The sequence below is a fragment of the Nansenia antarctica genome (assembly GCF_963989245.1).
Source record: "Nansenia antarctica genome assembly, chromosome: 17".
NCBI lineage: Eukaryota > Metazoa > Chordata > Actinopteri > Argentiniformes > Microstomatidae > Nansenia > Nansenia antarctica.
Window position 1 is genome coordinate 9,562,961 of NC_137687.1, and position 24,809 is coordinate 9,587,769.

General features: G+C 45.1%; 1 protein-coding gene across 1 annotated transcript; it reads right to left on the bottom strand.

Moving 5' to 3' along the window:
* Positions 1-17,554: 17,554 nt before the first annotated feature.
* On the bottom strand, positions 17,555-21,702 carry cops9 (COP9 signalosome subunit 9). Its single transcript, XM_080547527.1, has 3 exons — positions 21,565-21,702; positions 20,569-20,641; positions 17,555-17,698 (listed from the first exon to the last, which is right to left on the bottom strand). Exons 1-3 carry the CDS (start codon positions 21,625-21,627, stop codon positions 17,661-17,663), a joined length of 174 nt encoding a protein of 57 aa, XP_080403653.1. The 5' UTR covers positions 21,628-21,702; the 3' UTR covers positions 17,555-17,660.
* Positions 21,703-24,809: the final 3,107 nt, after the last annotated feature.

Sequence of the window (24,809 nt, forward strand, 5' to 3'; positions counted from 1 at the left end):
ATCTTATTTCTTGCGGTAGTCAGCTGAGTAGGCCCTGTGATCACCTTGCTCTGGGTACTGGTCCCCGTATCCTCTCAACATGTCCGCAAAACTGGGCATCCCCTGTGAGTGTGGGGGGTAGGCCCCGTAGGTCTCCTCCTGGCCGCTCTGGTGGGGCTCCGCCTCGTGGTCCGCCTGGTCTTCTGCCCCCTGCTGGGCATTATGGTCCGGCTCGGTCCCGGGCGCCTCGACGGGTTCGTAGCGACGCAGGCGGCAGTTGGAGTCGTATTCGGGGTCACAGTCGAGGTCGGTGGGTTCGAGGACGCCGTTCCGCGATCCGTCGGCGTTGGCGTGTGGCTCGTAGAACTCGGTGGGGTACGGGGAGGGGTGGCGGTTGGCGCCAGAGCGTGGCCGGCTAGGGGCTAGCGGGGTGCATTCCTGGTCGTAACCGACGAAGCAATCGTAGCCCTCCCTGGTCTTCCCTCGGGGGCCGAGAGGATGGGGCTCTTCCTGGGCGGCCTCTTCGTGGTGGGTTGGGGGGGCTGGGTACTGCTGCCTAGGGGAGGGAGGGGGGCGCTGGCGCTGGGCGGCTGCAGCTGCCTGGCGGTACATAGCGTACGGGTCGTTATCCTGAGCCCTAGCGATAGCTTGGCGGTACATGGCGAACGGGTCGTTAGCCTGAGGAGGGCTAGGTGGAGCCTGTCGGTACATAGCATGAGGGTCGTTAGCTTGGTTAGCACCGCTGTTAGCTTGAGCAGCAGCGGCAGCCTGGCGGTACATAGCGTAAGGGTCGCTAGCTGCGTTCGCGTTGGCATTTGGGCTAGCGTAGGCGTCCCTAAACATAGCGGCGAACGGGTCGCTGCGTTGCTCGGGGGCCGGGGGGGGTGCGGCGCGCATGGGAGCGGCGGGCTCGTCTCTGGGGTCCTCCTTGTACTCCTCGGGGGGAGTCGCGTACTTGGTAGCGGTGAGTGGGTTGCACCCGTCCTCATAGAGAGGGTTGCAGGAACCAGCGGGGGAGGCAGGGGGGGGGGCCGGGGCACGGGGGGCCTAGAGGGAGAGAGGCGAAAAAACAGGCAAAAAAAAACACATTTCACGAAATCGAAATAATAATGATGAATAACCAATGAATGAATGACTAAAAGAATACATGAGCAATAATGATCGTGTTGTAGTTTTATATAAAACATGCTGAGAATTGAAGTCTGTCTCTCTACATTCTGGGAAATTGAGCAATCACTTTCCTTCCTGGACAGAGGTGCCAATTCTGTGGTGCAGTTAACAGTTCTGCCTGTGGACAGTGCCAATAACTTGTTGCAATAACTTGTTGCAATAACCTGTGGTGCAGATTTGTATGATATGATTGGTTCCCAAGAATAGTGATCTCATGACCAAGGAAACTTCTATAAATATGTTTTTCGACTCTGCTTTCTCTCTGAGCACAATGTACTCTGCTTAATAAAAGGCCTCATTTGAGCCAATTGATTTAAGCTCTTTGTGCTTTTATATCACGACTAAATCTACTACTAAAAGAATCAATTAAATCCACAACAATCCCATCCGAATTCCCGCGAGCGAGCCCCCCCCTACCTACCTGGAGGGCGGCAGCGTAGGCGCAGTAGGGGTCCCTGATCGGGTCGCAGTTGGGGTAGCGGAGGTAGTGGCCGGAGGGGGCTTTCTGCACCAGCTGGGGTTTGCAGGTGGGGTCGGTCTTTGGGTCGCAGCCCAGGTGGGCGTAGGACGGCAGGGGGCCGGCGGAGGGCTTGTAGCCGTACGCAGCTCTCAGGTGGTACTGGAGACACTCCACGTCCTCCGCCGCACAGATACGCAGCAGCTCCACCTTCTGCTCCTGTTGGAGAACAGTGATGGAGAATGGTAAACAGACTGCACTAATCCGCCTTTATCCAAACAACGGCCTCTCATTCACCCATTCACACACGCATTCACACACCAATGGCGGCAAGCTACCGTGCAAGGCGCCGGCCGGCCCGCTCACTGGGAGCAATTAGGGGTTCAGCGTCTTGCCTAACCTTGCGATCATTAGATGGCAGACGGCAGACTCTCCCTCCTGCCCAACAGCCGCCCCATAAATATAAACAGTGATGGAGATAGTGATGATCATTAACTTAATTGGAGAAGACCATGTCAGCTAGGCTATCCATACATACATACATACATACATACATACATACATACATACATACATCTAAACAAAAGGCGAAGCCTCTTCCGGAGCCTCAGGGCCAAAACTCAGAGGCTAACCAACAGCTACTTCCCCCAAGGCGATCAGGCTCATAAACAAGCCCACTGTAGACAATTGACTATTGTAGAGGATTTTTTACGTATATGAATTCTGTAAAAATATGTCTGTCCATTTCACCCAGAATGTAGACTAGTATAACTGTAGTGGCTGTAACTGTGCCCATAGGATTGTTGAAAGTTCATCTCTGTCCTGTTTATGAACACTCTCTGAGGTGAGACTCTGTTTTAGTAGACTGTTAATATGAACTATTAAACTTAGTGCACATGGTCTTTTAAGGGAACCAAAATGTTGCTTTAGGGGATTAAAGTCCTTGTTTTATTAAAGCAGTGGAACCGAAATTTCGGTTTGCGGGGATCAAAAAGACCTAATTTGATTAAGTCAAGTGAAGTCTTAAATGTTTTCAATTACGCAGAGGGGATTAAGACCTTAATGGTTAAGACAGTGGTTATCTCTCTCTCTCTCTCTCTCTCTCTCTGTCCCTCTCTCTCTCTCTCTGTCTCTGTCTCTCTCTCTCTCTCTCTCTCTGTCCCTCTCTCTCTCTGTCTCTGTCTCTCTCTCTCTCTGTCCCTCTCTCTCTGTCTCTCTGTCTGTCTCTCTCTCTCTCTCTCTCTCTATATATATATATATATATATATATATATATATATATATATATATATATATATATATATAAACTAAAACTAAAAAGGCACTGTTGAGGCAGTGGGCAGAGAGCCCTGCCCTAACACTGCACTGCACACCTCGAAACATTGATAATTGGTATTGACAATCGTGTGAGAGTGAGGATGGGAGCCAAACGCAGTCTCTTCAAAGAGGAGAGACCATTGCACTGGGGTTTTTTCACGAGATACTTGAGATTTCAAGTATGGATAGGAGGCAGTCGAATTTCATCAAAGTGTGGAGAGAAAGTATGGTGAGTTTCCACTAGAAGGAACACTTCACAGCCTGGCTAAATTAGAGAAGGTCATAGGTTTACTGACTAAAGCACAAAACAAAATTGGCTGGCCTCATTGGCAGTATCATTGGTGGGAAGATAAGGCACGATGATTGGATTGCTAAACAGGAGAAAAGCTGAGTTGCAAATCAGAGGAAAGTTAGCTCTAAAAGAGGAGCTGGGGGCAGGGGGGGGGGGGGGGTGTACCGATGTCGATCTGCTCTTAAACCCAAATCAGGTACTGGACTCTGGGATGAGCTCCTGGACATGGGAGTTTCAGGGCCACTTTACTACTTGAACTATCTATTTTATGACTAGTTGTACTGATAGTTGTATCCTGTCTTATTTGTCACTTATGTCCTTTTTTTTATCTTGGATTATGCCTTATTGTTTTATTGACTTGTGCTGTAATGTCAGGAACCGAAGCCTAAGAAAGTTTTACTCTCTTACTGGTGTATTGTGACGTAACAATAAACTTGAAACTTGAAACATACATACATACATACACACACACACACACACACACACACGCACACACGCACACACACACACACACACACAGACAAACAGACAGACAGACAGACACACACACACACACACACACACACACATACCCACCCACATACCCACACACACACACACACACACATACATACATACATACATAAATACACACACACACACACACAGAGACAGACAGACAGACACACACACACACACACACACACACACACTCACAGACAGACAGACAGACACACACACGCACGCGCACACACACACACACACACACACACATACACACACACACACACACACACACATACATACCCACCCACCCACACACACATACATACCCACCCACCCACACACACACACACACACACACACATACATACATACATACATACATACATACATAAATACACACACACACACACAGAGACAGACAGACAGACAGACACACACACACACACACATACATACCCACCCACCCACCCACACACACATACATACATACACACACACACACACACACACACATATACACACATATTACGTATAACCTAACCCTCCTTTACCTTGGACAGGAAGGACGTCAGGGCGGGGGCGTAGTAGTGGTACCCGGAGCGAGGGTCCTTCACCGGGACAGCAGAGCGCACGTACAGGGGTGCTGGGGCTTTGACCGGGGCTGGGGGTGGGGGTGGGGCCATCTTAGCTTTAGCCATAAGAGCATAGAAGCACTGCGGGTCCCTGTAAGGGTCGCAGGCTTTGACGGGGGCAGGTTTGGGGGGTTTGGGTCGGGTGTAGGAGGCCACGCAGTTGGGGTCCTCTGACTCGGCACAGGACTTGTAGATGTCCCCCAGGTGACCCAGGTACGCCTTGTAGGAGCGACGGCCCTCGGCACGGTTCTTATTCTGCAGGTAGGAGAGGTAGACCCGGTCCAGCTCCTGAACCTAGAGAGAGAAGGGAGGGAGGAGAGGGAGGGAGAGAGGCGAGGGGGGGGGAGGGGATGGAGAGAGGGAGGGAGGAGAGGGGAGGTGGGAAAGAGGGGTTCGTCTGAATCCTTGATTTAAGACTTTCATTAAGATAATAAAAGACACTAGAGATAAAAGTGAGTAAAACAGTAGGAAAATGTGTGTGCGTGTGTGTGTGTGTACTCACTGCCTTTGTGTAAGAATAGATAAAAGTGAGAACATAAAAGTGAGATAAAAGTGAGAACATAAACAAAAAGTAGGAAAATGTGTGTGTGTGTGTGTGTGTGTGTGTGTGTGTGTGTGTGTGTGTGTGTGTCGGTGTGTGTCGGTGTCGGTGTGTGTGTGTGTGTGTGTGTGTGTGTGTGTGTGTGTGTGTGTACTCACTGCGTCTGTGTTGCCGTTGTCGGTGAAGTATTTGTACCAGTTCCAGAAGTCTGAGTGTTGTTTGTACCAGCTGATGTTTCTACGGTTACGGACCCGCATCCTCGACGAAGCCATGGCAACAGCGGTCTGCTCAACAGCGTCCTCTTCTGGTGAGAAAAAGCATGACATGCATTTGACTTTTGAACAACAACATGGACAGTATTAGGTTACATGAAAAAAATGATGTGTGAGTGTGTGTGTGTGTGTGTGTGTGTGTGTGTGTGTGAACTTACCATCTCCTTTGAGCTTCTGAACCACTGGTCCCGCTGACAGGAATTCTGAGAAAAGACACACATAAACACACGCACACACGCGCACACACACACACACACATGCACACACACGCAGACACACACACACGCACACACACACATGCACACACACGCAGACACACACACACACGCACACACACACATGCACACACGCACACACACACACACACACACACAGAGTCAGAGCCAGTCCAGATGGTGCCTGAGTCGAGACAGTCCGAAAACACGTACACATACTAATGTCCCCTCCCTGCGGGATATGTAATATACAGGTGGAAATGTGTGAGATTAAACCTCCTCTACTGGTGTTACACACACACACACACACACACACACACACAGGTTTACAGGGCAAGGGTAATTGGCTGTGTCTGAAGATCTGGTGACTCTGGCTCTTTGTAGATTTTATAGGTGAGCCCGTAACTATGAACCCCTGCTGTGGTACCTCAAAGAGCTGCGTGCGTGTGTGTGTGTGTGTGTGTGTGTGTCCAGTATAGGAAACAGTTGACTCAGCTCTTCGCAAACTTCTCTTTCATCTCCACAGGGAGAAGTGTTAATACTGTACAGAAGGAAGACGGGGGGGGGGGGGAGTCTGAGAGTGAAACAGGGGATGAAGGACAGAAGGAAAGGTGGGAGGGGAAGGAGAGGACGCGATGGAGTGACAGAGTAGTAATGGAGAGAGATTGAGATAAGAACACACAGAGAGAAAGAGAGAGAGCTCATACATTCCCTCATTATAACAAGTACACTGACAAAAGTAAATCTAAGTAAGATGAAATATCTTAAATCAAGGCAATGTATGCTAGTTTTCTTTGTCCGTCTGCACTAGTTTTATGATCTCTTTTACTTATTTTAAGTCATATTTCCCCCCATTTTATGGCTTTTTCCGTACTTTTGAGAGCTGACTTTTTGCAGTGTAGGGAGAAAGAGGTAGAAACAGAGAGATAGACCCGATGAAGGAGAGTGGAGGAGGAGGAGTGTGGTGACAGGTGACAGGGTTATAGTGATGGAAAGGTAGAGAGGGAGAGGTTCTCCAGGCATAGTAAGCAGAAATGTTTTTTCAAATACTGCAGCACTTTTCTGTTCTGAGCCTATTTTGTAGTGATTGACAAGTTTATCCACGCATTAAGTTTTTAGTGTTGGCCAGTATGGTTGAGGGGGGTTAAATATGTATCTTTTCAGAGAGAGAGAGAGAGGGAGAGAGAGAGAGAGAGAGAGAGAGAGAGAGAGAGAGAGAGAGAGAGAGAGAGAGGGGGAGAGAAAGAGAGAGAGATGAACATGAGGGAGAGAAACAGAAAGAGAGAGAGAGAGATGAACGTGAGGGAGAGAAACAGAAAGAGAGAGAGAGAGAGAGAGAGAGAGAGAGATGAACATGAGGGAGAGAAACAGAAAGAGAGAGAGGGGAGAGAGAGAGAGAGAGAGAGAGAGAGACGAACGTGAGGGAGACAAACAGAAAGAGAGAGAGGGGAGAGAGAGAGAGAGAGAGACGAACGTGAGGGAGACAAACACAAAGAGAGGGAGGGGTGAGAGACAAAGAGAGAGCGAGGGGGGGTTAATGTTGCTGTCTCAGTGTATTATATCTTTTACGAGGCCGTAAAAACGTTCACTGGCACATCTGGAAACACCAGCGGTTTACAGGATGGAGGGGGGGGGGGCGGCGGAGGGGAGGGGGGGAGACACTGATGCTGACAGGTACTAATCTTTTACAGAACCCGCGAACGATGAAAGAAAGCTCTGCATTTCTCTCCCTCCTCCTCCTCCTCTCTACCCCTCTAACTATCACATACATCTGGTTTTTTGAGAGCAAAGACGAAGCTGTTTTTTTTCCCCAGTGGAAAGCTGTCAATCACGTCAGTAGCAGCTAACTGGGAACAGCTGGGAGTTAGTTGCCTCCTGTCACATTCATCATGTTCAGATGACACACGTCTCCTTTACGTGTCCAGGGTAGACAGGGACGTTATTTAAAGTGTTTTTGACTGTTAAACTGACGATGTATTCGAAATATTGTGAATTGCTCTCTATCAACTGGCATCTTTCTTTCACACTCCCCTAAAATCTGCCGTTATAAAACCACTACTTAAGAAAGGAAAGCAAGATAATTCTGTTCTCAGGAAATTTCAGACCAATATCGAACCTTTCGTTTCTCAAGTAAAATCCTTGAGAAAGTGATTTGCAGAGGCTGCATTCTCATTTCATGCAGATTGTGGAATGCACTGCCAGTTTACATTAGGGATGCAACCTCAGCAAATATGTTCAAGTCAAGACTAAAAACCCTTAACTTAAAAACTTAAAGACTTAATGTAGCCTTTGAATTACAAAATAATTAAATGATGATTATATAATGATTGGAGCACTTTGAGCTGCAACGTTTGCAGGAAAAGTGCTATACAAATAAAAGTTATGACTATTATTAGTATTAGTATTATTACTAGTTATATATATCTGAACGTGTGTGCTCTACTATGTGACAACAATAGCACCAGGTTCTCCTATCAAAATTAAATTAAAATAATTAAAATGTATATCTATATATATATATATTTGAAAATGATGTTGTAGAGGCCTTTGGTGCTGGGGCTGGTTCAGGGTCCCCCATATCACTTAGAAGTAGTAGTTAGTCTTATTCCAGTCCTGTGTATCTGATTCAAACTCTGATTTGAAATCAGTGGCTAAGAAGGCAAGAAAGAGTGACTGAGTGTGTGAGTGAGTGCAAATGTGTGCTTGCGTGTGTGAGACGTCTACTACCCCCCTGTACTGTGTGTATACTGTGTCTCCTAAGAGTTCTACTTCCCCCCTTGTACTGTTTTCTCCTGTGTCTTTCTTCTTCTATCGCTGAGACTGCCAACGGCCCCTGGCCTGACCTAGATTACACTTCCTGCTACGACTGGTGGATTGATGATTCCTTTGCTTAGTCCCTTTGGAATAAGGCGTCTGATAAATGCCAAAAATAATGTAAATGTAAATGTGTGTGTGTGTGTCTGTGTGTGTGTGTGTGTGTGTGTGTGTGTGTGTGTGTGTGTGTGTGTACTCACCTGCCAGTAGTACTGTGGCCAGCAGAGCTGAGGCGAACACACAGGAGAACGACATCCTCCTTCCTCTAGCCATGACTCAGCCCCCGCCTGCCCTGTGAGACCAGTAACACACCAGTTACTGTCTCTGTACGAGACACGAACACACACACACACACACACACACCACACGAACGCACACACACCACGCACACGCGCATACACGCAAACACCACACGCACGAACGTACACACAAACGTACGCACGCACACACGCACGAACGCACGCACACGCGCACACACACCACACGCCAAAAAACAGACACGCACACACATACACACACACACACACACAGCCATACAGTCACACAACAGACGTGATAGTGCTTTTACGCAGACCACAGAGATGTAAACATCTACTGAACCATTTCACTGAGTTTGGAAGGAAACAAGCTCTGGTTCCAGACCAGTGATCCTCTGTGAGGTCATGAAACTCAGGAACATAGTTGACTACACTTTATTTCAATGATGACTGTTTTTATGCTCATACTATCAATTAAAGAATTAACTACAACTGTTACAACAACTTTGCCACGGTTAGGATGACAGTTAGTTAGGATGAGTCACACACATATGTCATTATAAGTCATTATAAGCATTTAGGAGTTGATATAAGACATTATAATCCTGTCCTGCAAGCCTTTAACAAGTATGTTAATGTGCTATGAGTGCGTTAGGTACATGTTCAATGATACTCTCCATCTCTCCATCTCTCCATCTCTACACAGGTGAGCTTTCTCTTTTGTACTAAGTTCTCATGTCTTGAACATTGGAGTTCAAGTGCACAGTTGAGAACTGGTTCCAAAACATGTATCGTCCAGCGAAAGTTTCCAGTTACCCATCAGAAAATCTAATCCCATCTTTTTTTTATAGATGCAATCCTGTTACCCATCAGAAAATCGAATCCCATCTTTTTTTAATAGATACAATCCTGTCTAAATCTGTCACGACCCAACAGGAATTGACCTTGACCGGACAAGTGGGTTGACCAACCCATCGTCTGGTGGGTACGAAGTCTGAAGGACTGCTACTTGCTCCTCTAAACTTCAGAGAGCCATCGTTAGGTCTTGAACTCAGCTAGAGGCATTGTGTTCAAAGCCCCTTTCCCTGCTCCTACAGAAGCTTCCAGGTGTTTCAGAGTAAAGCCGAACTTCAACCTGACCATGACTCTACCTGCCGTCTGCATCTCTTCTTCTGAGAACTACCAAACCTTTCCATCTCACGCCTGAACCCCTAAACTACTTACACAGAGTCAGAGTGTGTGTCTGTGTGTGTGTGTGTGTGTGTGTGTGTTGTAGATTCCCAGATTTGACCCTTTCATTTTGCATTGATGTCAATGGGAAATGTATGCAATTATTTAAGCTACGGGTGCCAATTTTCTTACCTGTAAGTGGTGTTGTAGTTCTGTCTCTGTCTTCACCTGAGGGAAGATGGTATTAGAAGACCTTCTCAGGCCCGGGTGGGTGGCTGGCTCCGGCTCAGCGCGTCTGGGTTCGACTCTGAAACTGTGTGTGTATGTTTGTGTTCAAGTGTGTGTATGTTTGTTAGAAAGTCCTCCTGGCACACCCTGTCCCTCTGGTCCCTGCTGACAGACTGTGCCCTGGTGAAGGGGTTTGGCTGGTTTTAAACGGACCGCTCTTCATTAACATGCACACACACACACATACTCACACACACACACACACACACACACACACACTGATCATTAACAGGCACACATACAGTAGACCTTCCCAGGGGGCCGTGGGGGCACTGCGATTGGCTGCTGACTGCCTAACTACTTGACCAATAAGGGACACCGTAATTACAGAGGGAGAGAGAGAGAGAGAGAGGAGGGAGGAAGGGAGACAGCCCGAGAGGGATGGAAAGAGGGAAGGAGGGGGTGGGAGGGGTGGGAGGGGGGGAAAGAGATAGAGAAGAGAGAGAAGTTGTTGTGAGACACTATAGTTAGTTTTGTGATTTCCTCCCTTAATGGTCAAGTTTGGGATTTGGGAAAGGTAAGCTGACCTGAGATCTGCACCTATCTACAACTAATATCTGGAACAACTGAGTGAGAGAGAAGGGGGGGGGAACAAATAAACTGGAAAAACAGGGGGAACAGGGGTGTGTGTGAAGGTGCCACATAAGCACTTCCTAATGCCCCCCGTGAAGGCCCGAACCCCAACACCCTTAGTGTGAGAACACACACACACTTGTACACGTATACTCACACACACACACACACACACACACACACACACGCACACACACACACACACTCGTGTCCATGTTCTCACCGGGACAGCTGCTTTCCCTCATCAGGAATTTCATAATCTACAGTTTCCTCTTTAGCTCTGCTGTGTTCAGGCACGTCTACCCTGAGTGAGTTAACATGGACACACACACACACAGACACACACACACACACACACACACAGACACACACACACACACACACAGACACACACACACACACACACACACACACACACACACACACTGAGAAGTGTGTCGTCCGGGGAAAGAAATGAAGGTTTAGGCCCAGTCTGACTTTTGCCCTGACAACAAAACTATAGTTCTGGTGTGAGTCTCTCTGTCTTCTTCTGTTGTTTTGTATTCTACTCTGCTACTTTGTATTTAATTTTAATTCTGTTATCTTTTAATTCTGTAATCTAAATGTTATTTATTTCATTTTTCTGAGCGTTAATAAGTGAATGCTGTTCACTAATTATTCTTTTGTTGATTGATTTTGTTATGTTTGACTGTCTGTCTTTCATGTGGACCCCAGGAAGAATAGTCCTCACACACACACACACACACACACACACACACACACACACACAGGTCCTCCTAGTGTCCACACTGTTGCCCTGTATGATGCAATAGCAAATCAACCGTTTAGGGTTGGGATTCCCCAAAAAGACCAACAGTTGACTAACAGTTGCTAAGCCAGTTCAAGTAAAGGCATTTTGATATACCGGTAGTCATTCTGAAAGGAAGGCATGTTCTCTGTGGAATAATACCACCTACACGGAGAATAGGTCCTATTAGAAGGCAGTTTTTGGTGACATAATTTTTATTTATTTGTTTACATCCTTGAAGTCTTGTGAATACATTCACGTTGCACACATAACCATTACATAACCATGACCTCTGATAGTTTACATACATAACCATTACCTCTGATAGTTTACATACATGACCATTACCTCTGATAGTTTACATACATAACCATTACCTCTGATAGTTTACATACATAACCATTACCTCTGATAGTTTACATACATAACCATTACCTCTGATAGTTTACATACATAACCATTACCTCTGATAGTTTATACAGTACATAACCATTACCTCTGATAGTTTTGATATTGTTATTTGAGTCTGTCGTTACATGCCTGCTTTTCATCACCCTCCTCCCTGCGCCCCGAATCCACATTATTATTATACTGTTGAAACATTTAACTTTTACCGTAGTCCCCTTTCCATATTAACAGCTGTGCTACTGTGCACTGCTACAGTGCTACACCTTAACTGCTCCTCCAGAGAGATCTACTACCCCCCAGCACTGTGTCTCCTGAGACACCTGCTTTCCCTTATACTGTGTCTCCTAAGACTTCTACTGCCCCACTTGTACTGTTTCTCCAGTGTCAAAAAAATAAATAATAATAGCAATAAGATTTTTCTTCTTTCATGACAACTGCCAATGGCCCCTGGCCTGAGCTAGATTACTCTTCCTGCTACGACTGGTGAATTGATGATTCACTTGCTTAGTCAAATGTATCAATTGTAAGTTGCTTTAGAATAAGGCGTCTGCTAAATGCCAAAAATGTAAATGTAAATGTAAATGTACTGTCTGTCAGCCTCGGAGGCTCAGAGAGATGTTTCGGGGGAACTATGAGCTTGGATGATGACTTACCCTGCCTGACACACTTTAAGCTTTAGCTCAGCGGGTTAACAGCCGTGGGGGGGTGCAGAGACCATGTCATAGCTTGTCCCGACTTGACTGTGCCATTAAACAGCTTGGAAAATTCCAGAAAATTATGTCATGGCTTTAAAAGGTTGTGATTAAGGCTAATTGACATCATTTGAGTCAATTGTGGTGTACCTGTGCATTTATGTTAAGGCCTACCTTCAATATCAGTGCCTCTTTTCATGGGGAAATCAAAAGAAAAGACCTCGTTAAAAAAAAGTTGGGAGCGATTTCCAAACACCTGAAGGTACCACGTTCATCTGTACCAACAATACTACGCACGCATAAACACCATGGGACCACACAGCCGTCATACCGCTGTGAATGAACATGATAATAATAATAATAATAATAATAATAATAATAATACATTAGACTTATATAGCGCTTTTCTAGACTCAAAGACACTTTACAAACGGAAAAGATTGAGTAGTAATAATAAAAAGAAACAAAAGGTAAATAGAAGAAAGTATAGGGGCCTAATTACGGTAGTGCTGGGGACACATGGGAAGGGGAGGGGGACTGGGGGTTACTGTGGGGAGGGGGACAACATACTGCTGCCATGAACGTACTTTGGTGTGAAAATTGCAAATCAAACAGGTACAAAAGTATCTATATCCACAGTAAAATGAGTCATATATCGACATAAGCTGAAAGGCAAGGAACCTCCACTACTCCAAAACCGCCATTAAAAAGCCAGACTACGGTTTGCGACTGCCCATGGAGACAAAGATTTAACTTTTTGGAGAAATGTCCTCTGGTCTGGTGAAACAAACATGTAACTGTTGCGTCATAATGACCATCGTTATGTTTGGAGGAAAAAGGGAGAGGCTTGCAAGCCTCTAAACCTACCTAAAGCATCTAAACCTACCGAAATCAACAATATGGAACATCATTAAAGGGAAAGAAAGCACTGATAAGCTCACAGATTGCGGACAGCCTGGTAGGCCAAGGAACACTTCTAGAGTGGATGACGACGGGGCGGCTGTGGTGCAGGAGGTAGAGCTGACGTCTAAAGATTGCAGGGTCGGCGGAGCGGCGGTTCGAGCCCAGGGTGGCCACATGTCAAAATGTCCTTGGGCAAGACACTGAACCCCAAATTGCTCCCAGTGAGCAGGCCGGCGCCTTGCATGGTAGCTTGCCGCCATTGGTGTGTGAATGTGTGTGTGAATGGGTGAATGAGAGGCTGTTGTAAAGCGCTTTGGATGTCAACAACTTTTCACTTTTTTTGGGCCCTGTAAGGCTCCCTAGTTGCTATGGCAATATGTCTTCAGTCGTGGTCCTGTTGGAGGAGTTTGGAGGCATTAGCTTGTACTTGTACTTGGGCTGAGGAGATGTTTTTGTGCACTTCAGAACAGTGGCGGATACAGAAAGTGGCTGATGGGTAGGCCTGGAAAAATCTGGGTAGGCCTGAGTGAAACTCATCACCGCACGTTTTAGACCTATGTATGAGCAGCCAGATGGATGGAACACAACCGGGCTCGCGATCATAGGCGCCGATTTATGTTTCTGCCCGTGGGTGCTCGAAACATTTGGGTACGACCAACACGCATGCACACACACGCACACGCACGCACGCAAAATATTCGCAGGGACTGGAGGAGATCACTATGCAGACCAACGAACGGGAAATAAATAAAGTACCTGTCTACCCAGAGAATGCAACGGACAGCCAAACAAGTTATTATAATACACACACGCAAGGCATTCAAGCGCACGCAATAGTCAATGAATTAACCAATAACCATCAACTATGGAGGACCAAGTCTGACAGAATTAACAATAAAGTTAAAAAAGTTTTAAAGTTTTAAAATGTCCACAAAGCCTACTGCTCGTTCTTTAATTACCCCTCCATGAATGAATCGAATACAGACAGCAACTAGCTCGCGCTTGGATAGATCTTTATACTCATCCGCAAGTATGGCATAATATGTGGATTGCTCATGCAGTTCAGACTTTATCTTTCGAATTAGCAGTGAGGCTGCAGCCTCAAGCAGTTCATCCTGAATGTGATGGCTTAGGAGCGTGGCATTTCGAGGCATGAACTTGAATAGCTCCAAGAAATTACCTTTATTGAGCGCCTCTTCCGTTTCTCTGTGACCTCTAAGTGGAATTTCCAACTTGGCACACAACATAGCAATGTCTAACACAACTTTAACGTGTTGCCGGTTTCGCTCTATGAATGAAACGGCATCACTATGCATTTGATTTAACACTGTCCCACGGCTTTGGGGTCCATGGCTTTGCCTGTACCCATCCAACTTGGTGAGGGCAACAGCATGCGGCTTGCTAGACTCGTGTTTGTCACAGGCCTGCCGGAGACGTTTCCAATTTTTGTATCCATCTCTTATAAAAGTGAACTCCGTGTGCGCCTCTGGGAAATGTCGACACACTTTACAAAAAATAGCATCTCTTTCTTTACTATATTCCACTTGAACTTCTCGTACCAATTTCTACTGAAGGAGCGCGATTTCCCACTGAACAATCAGAGTAAACGTAAAAGAGGAAGCAATGTAAACGTAAGAGAGGAAGTTGAATATTATTAGTATTAATACATACTTTTAATCATTTCCAAGACAAAACTATTCACGTTACAGTTAGTTAGTGAAAATTAAACTTTAAAAATATTTTATTATAAAAAAATATGTATTTTTATGAATCTGACTGGGTGGGCCAGCTGTCAATCTGGGCGGGCCTGCTTCAGAATCCATCCTGCTGTCAGTGAGACAGTTCCACAGGAAGCCATACATGATCCATAACACCCTCTCCACCCTCTCTGGATATTGGGCAGTTCGGTTTTTCTTTCTTCTGAATGAGAGGCCATTGTAAAGTGCTTCGGAATAAGGAGCTATATAAGTCATTCCATTATGACAGAAGAATGTCCACCATCATTAAGATCAACTGTCCCACAGATCTGGAACGTTCTCCAGGAGGCAGGTGTGAACGTATCAGAGAGACTACCCTCCGCAGACCCACAGGAGCTACACTGCCAGGTGCAAACCACTAGTTAGCCACGGAAACAGGATGGCAGGTTAGCTTGTTAAATAATACAATGCCTGAAGAAGGTCTATAACCGAAAGCAATAAACTATGTTTTTTTGCACAGTGTTTTGAGTGTGCGGATGCTGTTATTTTGCACTCTACTGATACTCTTCAGTTCCATCACCTCAGCAAAGTCTGATCACGGATGAGCGGTGGTATTTTCACTACTTGGTTAAATAGTACCTAAAAGTGTGTTTTTTTTTCTTTTTAAAAAGGGTAGAGACAAAGATGAACATGTACCGGGGTGAAATGTGGAGAAAAACCAAACTGCCCAATATCCACAGGCTAGCATACCAGCTCATCTATTAAACATGGTGGAGGGTGTTATGGATCATGTATGACTTCCTGTGGAACTGTCCCACTTGTCTTCATTGATGATGTCAGTGCTGACAGCAGGATGGATTCTGAAGTGCACAAAATGCCATAGCAACTAGTGAGTTTTTAAACATAGTGCCATAGCAACTAGTGAGTTTTTAAACATACTGCCATAGCAACTAGTGAGTTTTTAAACATACTGCCATAGCAACTAATGAGTTTTTAAACATACTGCCATAGCAACTAGTGAGTTTTTAAACACACTGCCATAGCAACTAGTGAGCTTTTAAACATACTGCCATAGCAACTAGTGAGTTTTTAAACATACTGCCATAGCAACTAGTGAGTTTTTAAACATACTGCCATAGCAACTAATGAGTTTTTAAACATACTGCCATAGCAACTAGTGAGTTTTTAAACATACTGCCATAGCAACTACTGAGTTTTTAAACATACTGCCATTTTCAGGGCCGAAAAGTGAACATTTGTTGACTGGCCAATATCGATATCAAATATTACATTCTATTGAACATGCATTTTATTTTATTTTATTATTTGTATTTGCCTCAAAACGAAAAAAGAATGAATGCGTGGCTAACCTTAGAGAAGAAAAAACATTTGATGGGGGAACAGGGGGGATATCGCTAGCACTAACGGTGGTCTAACAATGATGCGTGTGTAAGTTTGTTTGTTTGACCGTAACACCTGCATAATTACTTCGAAAACAGTTTACCATGACTGTGTTATCCACGCTGTCTGGAATTGTACCTATAAGCTAAAAGTTATTTCAACAGCAGCGGAGTTTAGCAGACAGGAAGATTAGACCCCCCCCGCCAGAAAGGTGTGCACCCCTGTAAAATAGGGGGTCTAAAAAGTGTTGTAATTTCCTTAATGGTGAAACTAATACTATTAGAAGTACATTATTATGTACACATACATCAAATAAAAGCTATGAGTTTCATATCCAAACTTCTTCTTCTCAGTAGTAGAATTTCCCCATCCCTCAGATGTCAAAATCTTTACCTTTAATCTTTAAGCATTGATGTCAATGGGTAATCTGAGTGATGCTACGCGTGCAGATGGAGTTTGAGGATTCCTCCATTATTGATTAATGAGCTCCATTGATTGACCAGCGAGTGAACCAACACATTTGGTTAACCAGATATTCAAGAAAAGCTCTCATAAAACAGCAGAAACGGCAGTCTCCACAGACCACAGGGCGGCTGTGTCTCAGGAGGTAGAGCCGCCGTCTAATGATTGAAAGGTTGGCAGATTGGGCAAGACACTGAACCCCAAATTGCTCCTAATGAGCGGGCCGGCGCCTTGCATAGTAGCTTGTCGCCATTGGTGTGTGAATGTGTGTGTGAATGGGTGAATGAGAGGCCGTTGTAAAGCTCTTTGGAATAAGGCGCTATATAAGTCAGTCCATTTACCATTGATTTACCACATCGCTGTCCACCCCTGTCTGTCCTAACCCTCCTCCCAGCACAGCTCAGAGAGACACAGGGTACCCCCCTGTACCCCTAAACCCCCCTGTACCACTGTTGGTTCTGACTATGACTGACTTGTTCTTTATTCACAAAAATACTTTTGTGGGCAAATCCCCATTTTTCCCCTCACTCGAGTCCTGTCCTGTCCAGCGGTAACCATTTTAGCGTTTTATCGTGTGTAATTACGTTTAACAGGTGTTTCTTAGCACCCCCAAACCTACAATCCAGCCAGGAGCAGATTCAAACACGCGAAACAGCAAAAACATACTCATAATTTACCCTTGTAGAGGAATTCCCAGAATTCAGACATCTGGTTCACAAGTTCTCGTTTTTTTTTACAGCTTTATTTTAGCAAACATCATGGAGAGAGAGGGTCAGTTACAGACAGTGGAGATCTTCTTTCAGGGAGGCCACACACACACACACACACACACACATCCAGGGATCTCTCACTGTAGGTCCTCGTCATCAAACAGATCCTCGAAGTCTGAGTGAGATAGTGGGTAGGGAGAGAGAGAGGGAGGGGGAGAGGGAGGGAGGGAGGGAGAGAGAGAGGGAGGGGGAGAGGGAGGGAGAGAGAGAGGGAGAGAGAAAGTTAGAATTATATTGCATCATCTTATTCTGCATTTCTCATGTTGTTATGCCCATTTAGATCTGATGTCATCTTTCTAGTCACCTGGGGCCTCACTTATAAAACTGTGCGTACGACTGGCGTGAAAAGTACGTTGCGTACGTACAAAAGCCAGAACGTTTACACGTGCAAATGTTCTAATTTACAACACAGTGCGCAAGGCACGCCCCACGCCATTTCCCTTTCATAAATCACAATCATCAATCAAAAACAACATTTTGCTCACATGAGCGAGCATCTTGTCCCACCCTTTTAACGCCCATATTTGCCTAGAAATGGTCAGTGAAACACCCCCTATTCATCCATACTGACTGCATGATGACAAGGAAGGCAAATTCCGACAGAAAAAGGTAAAAAAAAAATAAGTTTCCCCCTGTGGAATTCTGCACCACAGTTCTGAGCAACGAACACGTGATGATTTGTCCTACTGTTGTTTGTCCTGTTGTTTGTCCTATACCTTATTATTTATGCAAATACATTTCATAACATGCAAGTATTGTTTAATAATTACAGATTCAATTAAATATGATTCCGGATTAAATCGCACAACATATTTGAGGGGTTGTTTTCGCAAAAACAGATATCTCTGTTTGTATTTATGATCCTAAATCGTGTTTTTTTGGGGGTGCCCACCAGGGAACTCTTCAAAGCTATATAATACGTGAGAGGTCATATTTCAGTTTATTTTACATATCCATTTCAAAGGGCTTCTCCAGTTGTCGCAGTTGCTCATTTCTCCAGTTTACATGCGTCAGAGTGCACGTGGAGGACCCCACACTCCTGCAAAGTTTGTTTTTCATAAATCCCAAAGTTTGCATAAAAGTGGTGTATGACTTCCTTTGTGCATACGCAGCTTCAGGGGAATTATAGTCATCGTCAGAGAAACAATGAGATCATTAGGTACATAGGTATAGGTGTGTGTGTGTGCGTGTGTGTGTGTGTGTGTGTGTGTGTGTGTGTGTGTGCGTGTGTGTGTGTGCGTGTGTGTGTGTGCAGGTGCGTGTGCGTGTGTGTGTGCGTGGGTGTGTGTTCAAAGGGGCCGGCTGACGAGGTGTCCTGCTGTGCTTCAGTCTAACAGGAGCCATAAACGTCCTTTCCTCTCCTCCTTTTCCTGCTCCCCCTCTCCTCTCCTCCACCCCGGTTCCCCCCTCTTCCTTTCCTCTTTTTAACAATCAGCTCTTTTCTAGGTCATGTACTGCTGTGTTATAAACTGTCCTGCCTGTAGCCAACGCTGCAAGACGGAAAACAGATTAGCTGAAGTGCGCTTTACGTTTACTAGTGTGTGTGTGTGTGTGTGTGTGTGTGTGTGTGTGTGTGTGTGTGTGTGTGCGTGTGTGTGTGTGTGCGTGTGTGTGTAAGTTGAGGTTTACCGTCAGCCTACGTGTTCAAGCTACTGTGAGACAGCTCTGTTGGCAAAGCGAACAGACATGGAGAGATACAGCTGTAGAACTTTCCTGTTCTGTTCTGTATGAAACAGACACGGTTCTCTAGGGAAACAGAACAGCTCTAACTGAATATATTCCAGAGTGGTGCAGGCTTAATGAGTAAGCAGAAATAAATGAACTCATTTCTACCCCTAGTCTTAATCATTTTTTCTGCCTCCCCTCGCCCAACAGCTCCTTCTCCCTACCTCTTTAATGACTGCACGCCTGGGGGGACATAAATAGATTGAGGCAGAATGGTAGTTACCAAGTTACCTCTGCTAAGATATGATAAGATTAAATATTATTGTCCTTGAATAGAGGAAAATTACTGTAACAAAATCTAGTTGGTGCACACGTCCCCCAAACCCCCCCCAGGGAGAACACACATCCCCCAACACCCCCCCCCCAGGGAGAACAGAGCTCTGGACTCTCACAGGGTGTTGTGGATTAATGCTGCACATGTGAAAAGGGTCAGCCATCTTCGGCGCCCCTGGAGCAGTTAGGGGTTAAGTGCCTTGCTCAACAGCACAACAGCAGTGGTAGGCACCTCATGTATGCTGCCAGCCACCCCTCCAGTCACCAGCCCACCTCCGGCTCCCTCCTGGGGTGGGGATCGAACCAGTGACCTACCGATCGCTGGCCGGCCTCTCTAACCCCAAGGCTACCTGCCCCTCAAAGATCAGGTTTTTCTATACTACTCTGAGGGGAATCAGAGGTATGGGTAGGTGTCAAAGCTTGCGGATACTAAAGTTTGGCTGTGTGTCCAAAGAGAGTACATACAGGTGAATCTCAAAAAGAAATCATATTGTGGAAAAGTTCATTCTTTTCCATAATATGTATTCTAGATTCATTACACAAAGTGAAATATTTCAAGCCTTTTTTCATCTCAAAATATTTGAATATTCAACCCTCTCCTCGGGGACCACCAGCCGTTCCACATATTTGATCTGTTCCACCACCAGCACACCTGATTCAACTGATCAAGTACATACAAACCATAATTGCTTTGCTACTTGATCAGTTAAATCAGGTGTGCTGGTGGTGGAACAGATAAAATAGGCTATGTGGAACGGCTGGTGGTCCCCGAGGAGAGGGTTGAAAACCACTGATATAGACCAATAAAAAAGGATTTATAAAACAGAAATGTTGACCTTCTGAAAAGTATGTTCATTGATTTATGCACTCAATACCTGGTCTGGGCTCCTTGGCTTTTGGAACACTTTTTGAATTAAATTATGGAAAAAATGAACTTTTTCATGACATTCACATGTTGGTATCTCTCTCTCTCTTGGCATGTCTCACCGTTGAAGAAGTCGGAGTGCACGGCCTTCTCGTTGGCTGCCAGGTCCATCAGCAGCCCGCTGCTGCCCCCTGCCTGTGGCGCACAGAAGCGCAGTCAAGACACGAACACACATGTTCAGAAGACACACAAGGACAGTTTAGCCAGAGACAGTTCGTGACATTAGAATTATAAGGTTCTAGGATCTCAATTTTTGTCAGAATTGAGTTTTTTACATAATCCGATCCATTAGGTGTTTATTAATTCCTGTGTGGTGTTATTTTTTTAAATGTTGACATTTTTGAGTTAGTAATTCATAAAATACAAAGGTTCCATCTCACAGAACATAATGGAATGTAAAAACTTTGACGCTCAATATCTCTGAACTGCCCTAAACGGAGATAGAACCTTATATCATTCTAAACGGAGATAGCACCTTATCATTCTAAACGGAGATAGAACCTTCTCATTCTAAACGGAGATAGAACCTTATCATTCTAAACGGAGATAGAACCTTATCATTCTAAACGGAGATAGAACCTTGTCATTCTAAACGGAGATAGAACCTTATCATTCTAAACGGAGATAGAACCTTATCATTCTAAACGGAGATCATTCTAAGATCACGACATAAGGACAGTTTAGCCAGAGACAGTAGGTTTAGTTATGGTAAAAATGTATTTAAAAGGCGAATTTAGATATTTTCCATCGGATTGTTCAGCAAGTCTGGCCGTGTTTACCTAGGTAGCATGGCTAGACAGCTGCTAAACAGGCTGGTATGTAAACACACGAAACCATGCGCGTTCATAATTATAATATTTCCATAATCGTGGGAATGTTCTGGTCAATAAGAGCTTGTTATGACTTAGTCTTAGTTATAAACATGCATGATTGGATAAGACCCCCGGCTGGCTGGATGGCTAGATATGGAAGCTAGCTAGCTAGTTCTACTCTAAACAGCCAGCTATATTCAATATTGTCAGATAATTGTTGCTGAACATAGTTAGATGGCTACCAACCTCGTCCAGGTCCACATAGGGACCAGCACCTTCGGGGAACATCTCATCCACCGCGGGTTTCATGGTGCTTCAATGTCTCTGAATCTATAAACAAGTAAATAACAGAGGTTTGATTCTGTCGAGACTGGAAATTGGAATTCACTTCCGTGTGGACGTGACGTGAGTGCGTCTGTACGTACCGTAGTGTTTGAACCATGCGCAACTATTTTGTTTAATCATTTAAATATGAGCATGCGTATGGAGGACCAAGTCTGTCAAAATTAACAATAAATATATAAACACATAAATGAATGTATGAACAAATGAATGAATACACAATTTATTGTTAATTTTGACAGACTTGGTCCTCCATATTCGAACTTGCGTCGGCTCTCATTCACGTTTTATCATCCAAATACTTTTGTGGACAAATCCCAAATTTTTCCTCCAGTGGCAACCATGTTAGCGAGTTATCTCGTATGTAATTAGTGGGCTTATATACTTATTATATATTACAGTATAAACACGTACATTACATTTTCTGGAGGGGACATCAATAATATCACCGACGTATATGAAATGATCTGCTGTAACAGACACACAGATAATTTGATATACGTTGGTGATGTTATTGATGTACTCCTTGTAATGGTAGGCTTATAGGCTAATAAAGTTTCCCCAAATGACATTTGTTTGTGCTGTTATATGTAAGATCAATTCAATATTTTTTATAAATATTATTTCAATATTATTTGTTTGATTGACTCCTTAAGGGGCCCCTTAGATACGAAAATAACCCACAGGAATAAAAGTGAAATTTCGCCCCTGCTTCAACCTCAAGCCTGGGGGCCTGGGGCTGTCTCCAAGTGACATCAGAGTACTGCAGTGCCTACCTGGGCCAGCTGAGGGAGATGGTGGGTCCAGGCGATTCTCAGCTCAATCACCCAGACTTCCAGCTGCCCAGGACCAGAAGAGATGAGGCTGACATACAGTCCATTGTTGATATCCTGGAAAACTGCTGGGTGAATCGACTCAGCCCAGACTAATATGAGTTGCAGGAAATCACAGGCCACATGTATGTACCCTCTACGCACACTACGCATGTCAACCTTCTCAACCTCCCACCCTGCTCACCACCTGTTTGTTTCAACTGTTGCCCTCTGGACGGCGCTACCGATCCCTGGCCACCAAAACATCCCGTTTCAAAAACTGTTTTTTTCCCCTCTGCTATAAGGACTCTCAACACCTGACTCTCTGCACTAACCCTGCCAGACGTACTGCACTTAATACATTGTAAATATTGACTATGTTCTTGTCTTATGGTTATGTGTGTACATGTCCATGTGATAGTTATGTGTAATGTGTGTATGTTTTTGACACTGCTGTTTGAGCTTTTCCACCTGTACCGACAACAAATTCCACCGACCTAGGTCGTGTGGTCATTAAACGATTCATTCATTCATTCATTCTTCGGTACCAACCTTTCTGCACCAGACATGGGGAGGTTGAGTCCAGCCAGCTTCCACCATGTGAGGATTGCTTATTCATGCATCCCATTCCCTGCCAACTATCAGGCTGCAATCTGGAGACGGTCTCTTCAAACCCAGCTGTCTGTACCAAGTCCCAGGGACCATGGGTGGACCACAGACGATCAGGGACAGCTGGAAATCCAGTGGAAGTGCGGTTCCCAGCACCAGATGCTGTCTTGTAGTCGCTCTCCTCGTCGTGCAAACCACCACAGTGCACATGTCTCACAATGGCCTGAAATGCACAAACTACAAACCTGTGCCAACTAATAGAGTGAGGAAGAGCCTGCTAGTGACTTGTCATATGTTGGTTAGCGTAGAAATATAGATCATAGACACCTCGGCATGCAGAATACCCGGATCCCTAAAATAACATTCCCCAAACAAAAAACAACTGAATCATAAAAAACATTATAAAAGAAAAAAGAAAAGAAAAGTGAAGAGATACATTACTCCTCAACATTCCTGATAAGTGCACACTTGGACAACCAACTAAAATTTGCATAGATTTACCCATCAATCCCTGTCCTCGTATTCCATCAGCTTGGCATTCAGCCTCTCGACATCCGAGGCTGGGGGCCAGCTGGCAATTACGGCACTGAGTCTCTGAGTATCTAACTTCTCCTCAACAATAGCAACGGCCCTCCGCGTTTAATGGGAAATGGACTGACTTATATAGCGCCTTATTCCAAAGCGCTTTACAACGGCCTCTCATTCACCCATTCACACACACATTCACACACCAATGGCGGGAAGCTACCATGCAAGGCGCCGGCCCGCTCATTGGGAGCAATTTGGGGTTCAGTGTCTTGCCCAAGGGCACCTCGACATATGACCAGCCAGGGTTCGAACCGCCAAACCACCGACCTTGTGATCATTATACTCTGGCTCCATCTCACAGACACAGCCGCCCCAAGTTAGAGTTAGTATTAGTCTCGATTATTTCGAAGATTTGGCATTTTGCTTGTAGGACAGATGAGTATTGGGTCTGGTAACTTGTTTGAGGTGAAAATATCACAGATGGCAACAGATTAAAGCGAAATAAAGCGAATGGTGATGGTGCAGGAGGCTCATGGAGTTTAAGCAGCCATCTTTCTCGACGTTGTCACGTGCCAGCCGTCAAATCTATTTGTTGTAAGTCGCTTTGGATGAAGGCGTCTGCTAAATGCCAAAAAATTGAAGAAATTGAATGAATTAGGTTTGCTAACAGGTCTTTCTTTGCACCCACAAACCCACAATCCAGCCAGGAGCTGATTCAAACACGACAACAACAAAAAACATACTCATAATTTATCCCTGCAGAGGAATTCTCAGAATTCAGACATCTGGTTCACAAGTTCTTTTTTGTTTGTTTTTTAAAGCTTTATTTTTTACAAACATGGAGAGAGAGGGGGTCAGTTAGACAGTGGAGACCTTCTTTCATCCTCTCCATAAGCCCTCCCACTGGGATCCCCCAGGGCTCCGTCCTAGGGCCCTTACACTTCTCCCTCTAATACAACAACAACTCTATACTTAACAACAATGAGCTACTCCCTGGGAAAGCCTGCCCTCTTCAAGACTTCACCATGACAGTAGAGAGCTCTATGGTGACCTCCTCCCTGACAGCCAAGAACCTTGGGATGATCCTTGACAACCACTTATCCTGCGCGGCGAACATCACAGCGACAGCACGCTCCTGCAGATCCTTCCTCTAACATCAGAAGATGTTAACTGTCCCGCCAGAGACATCTACTTCCCCTC

Coding starts and splice junctions, on each gene's coding strand:
- cops9 (XM_080547527.1), bottom strand. CDS start 21,627: ATGAAACCCGCGGTGGATGAGATGTTCCCCGAAGGTGCTGGTCCCTAT. Junction 20,642..21,564: donor CCTATGTGGACCTGGACGAG/GTTGGTAGCCAT, acceptor TGTGCGCCACAG/GCAGGGGGCAGCAGCGGGCT. Junction 17,699..20,568: donor GCACTCCGACTTCTTCAACG/GTGAGACATGCC, acceptor TATCTCACTCAG/ACTTCGAGGATCTGTTTGAT.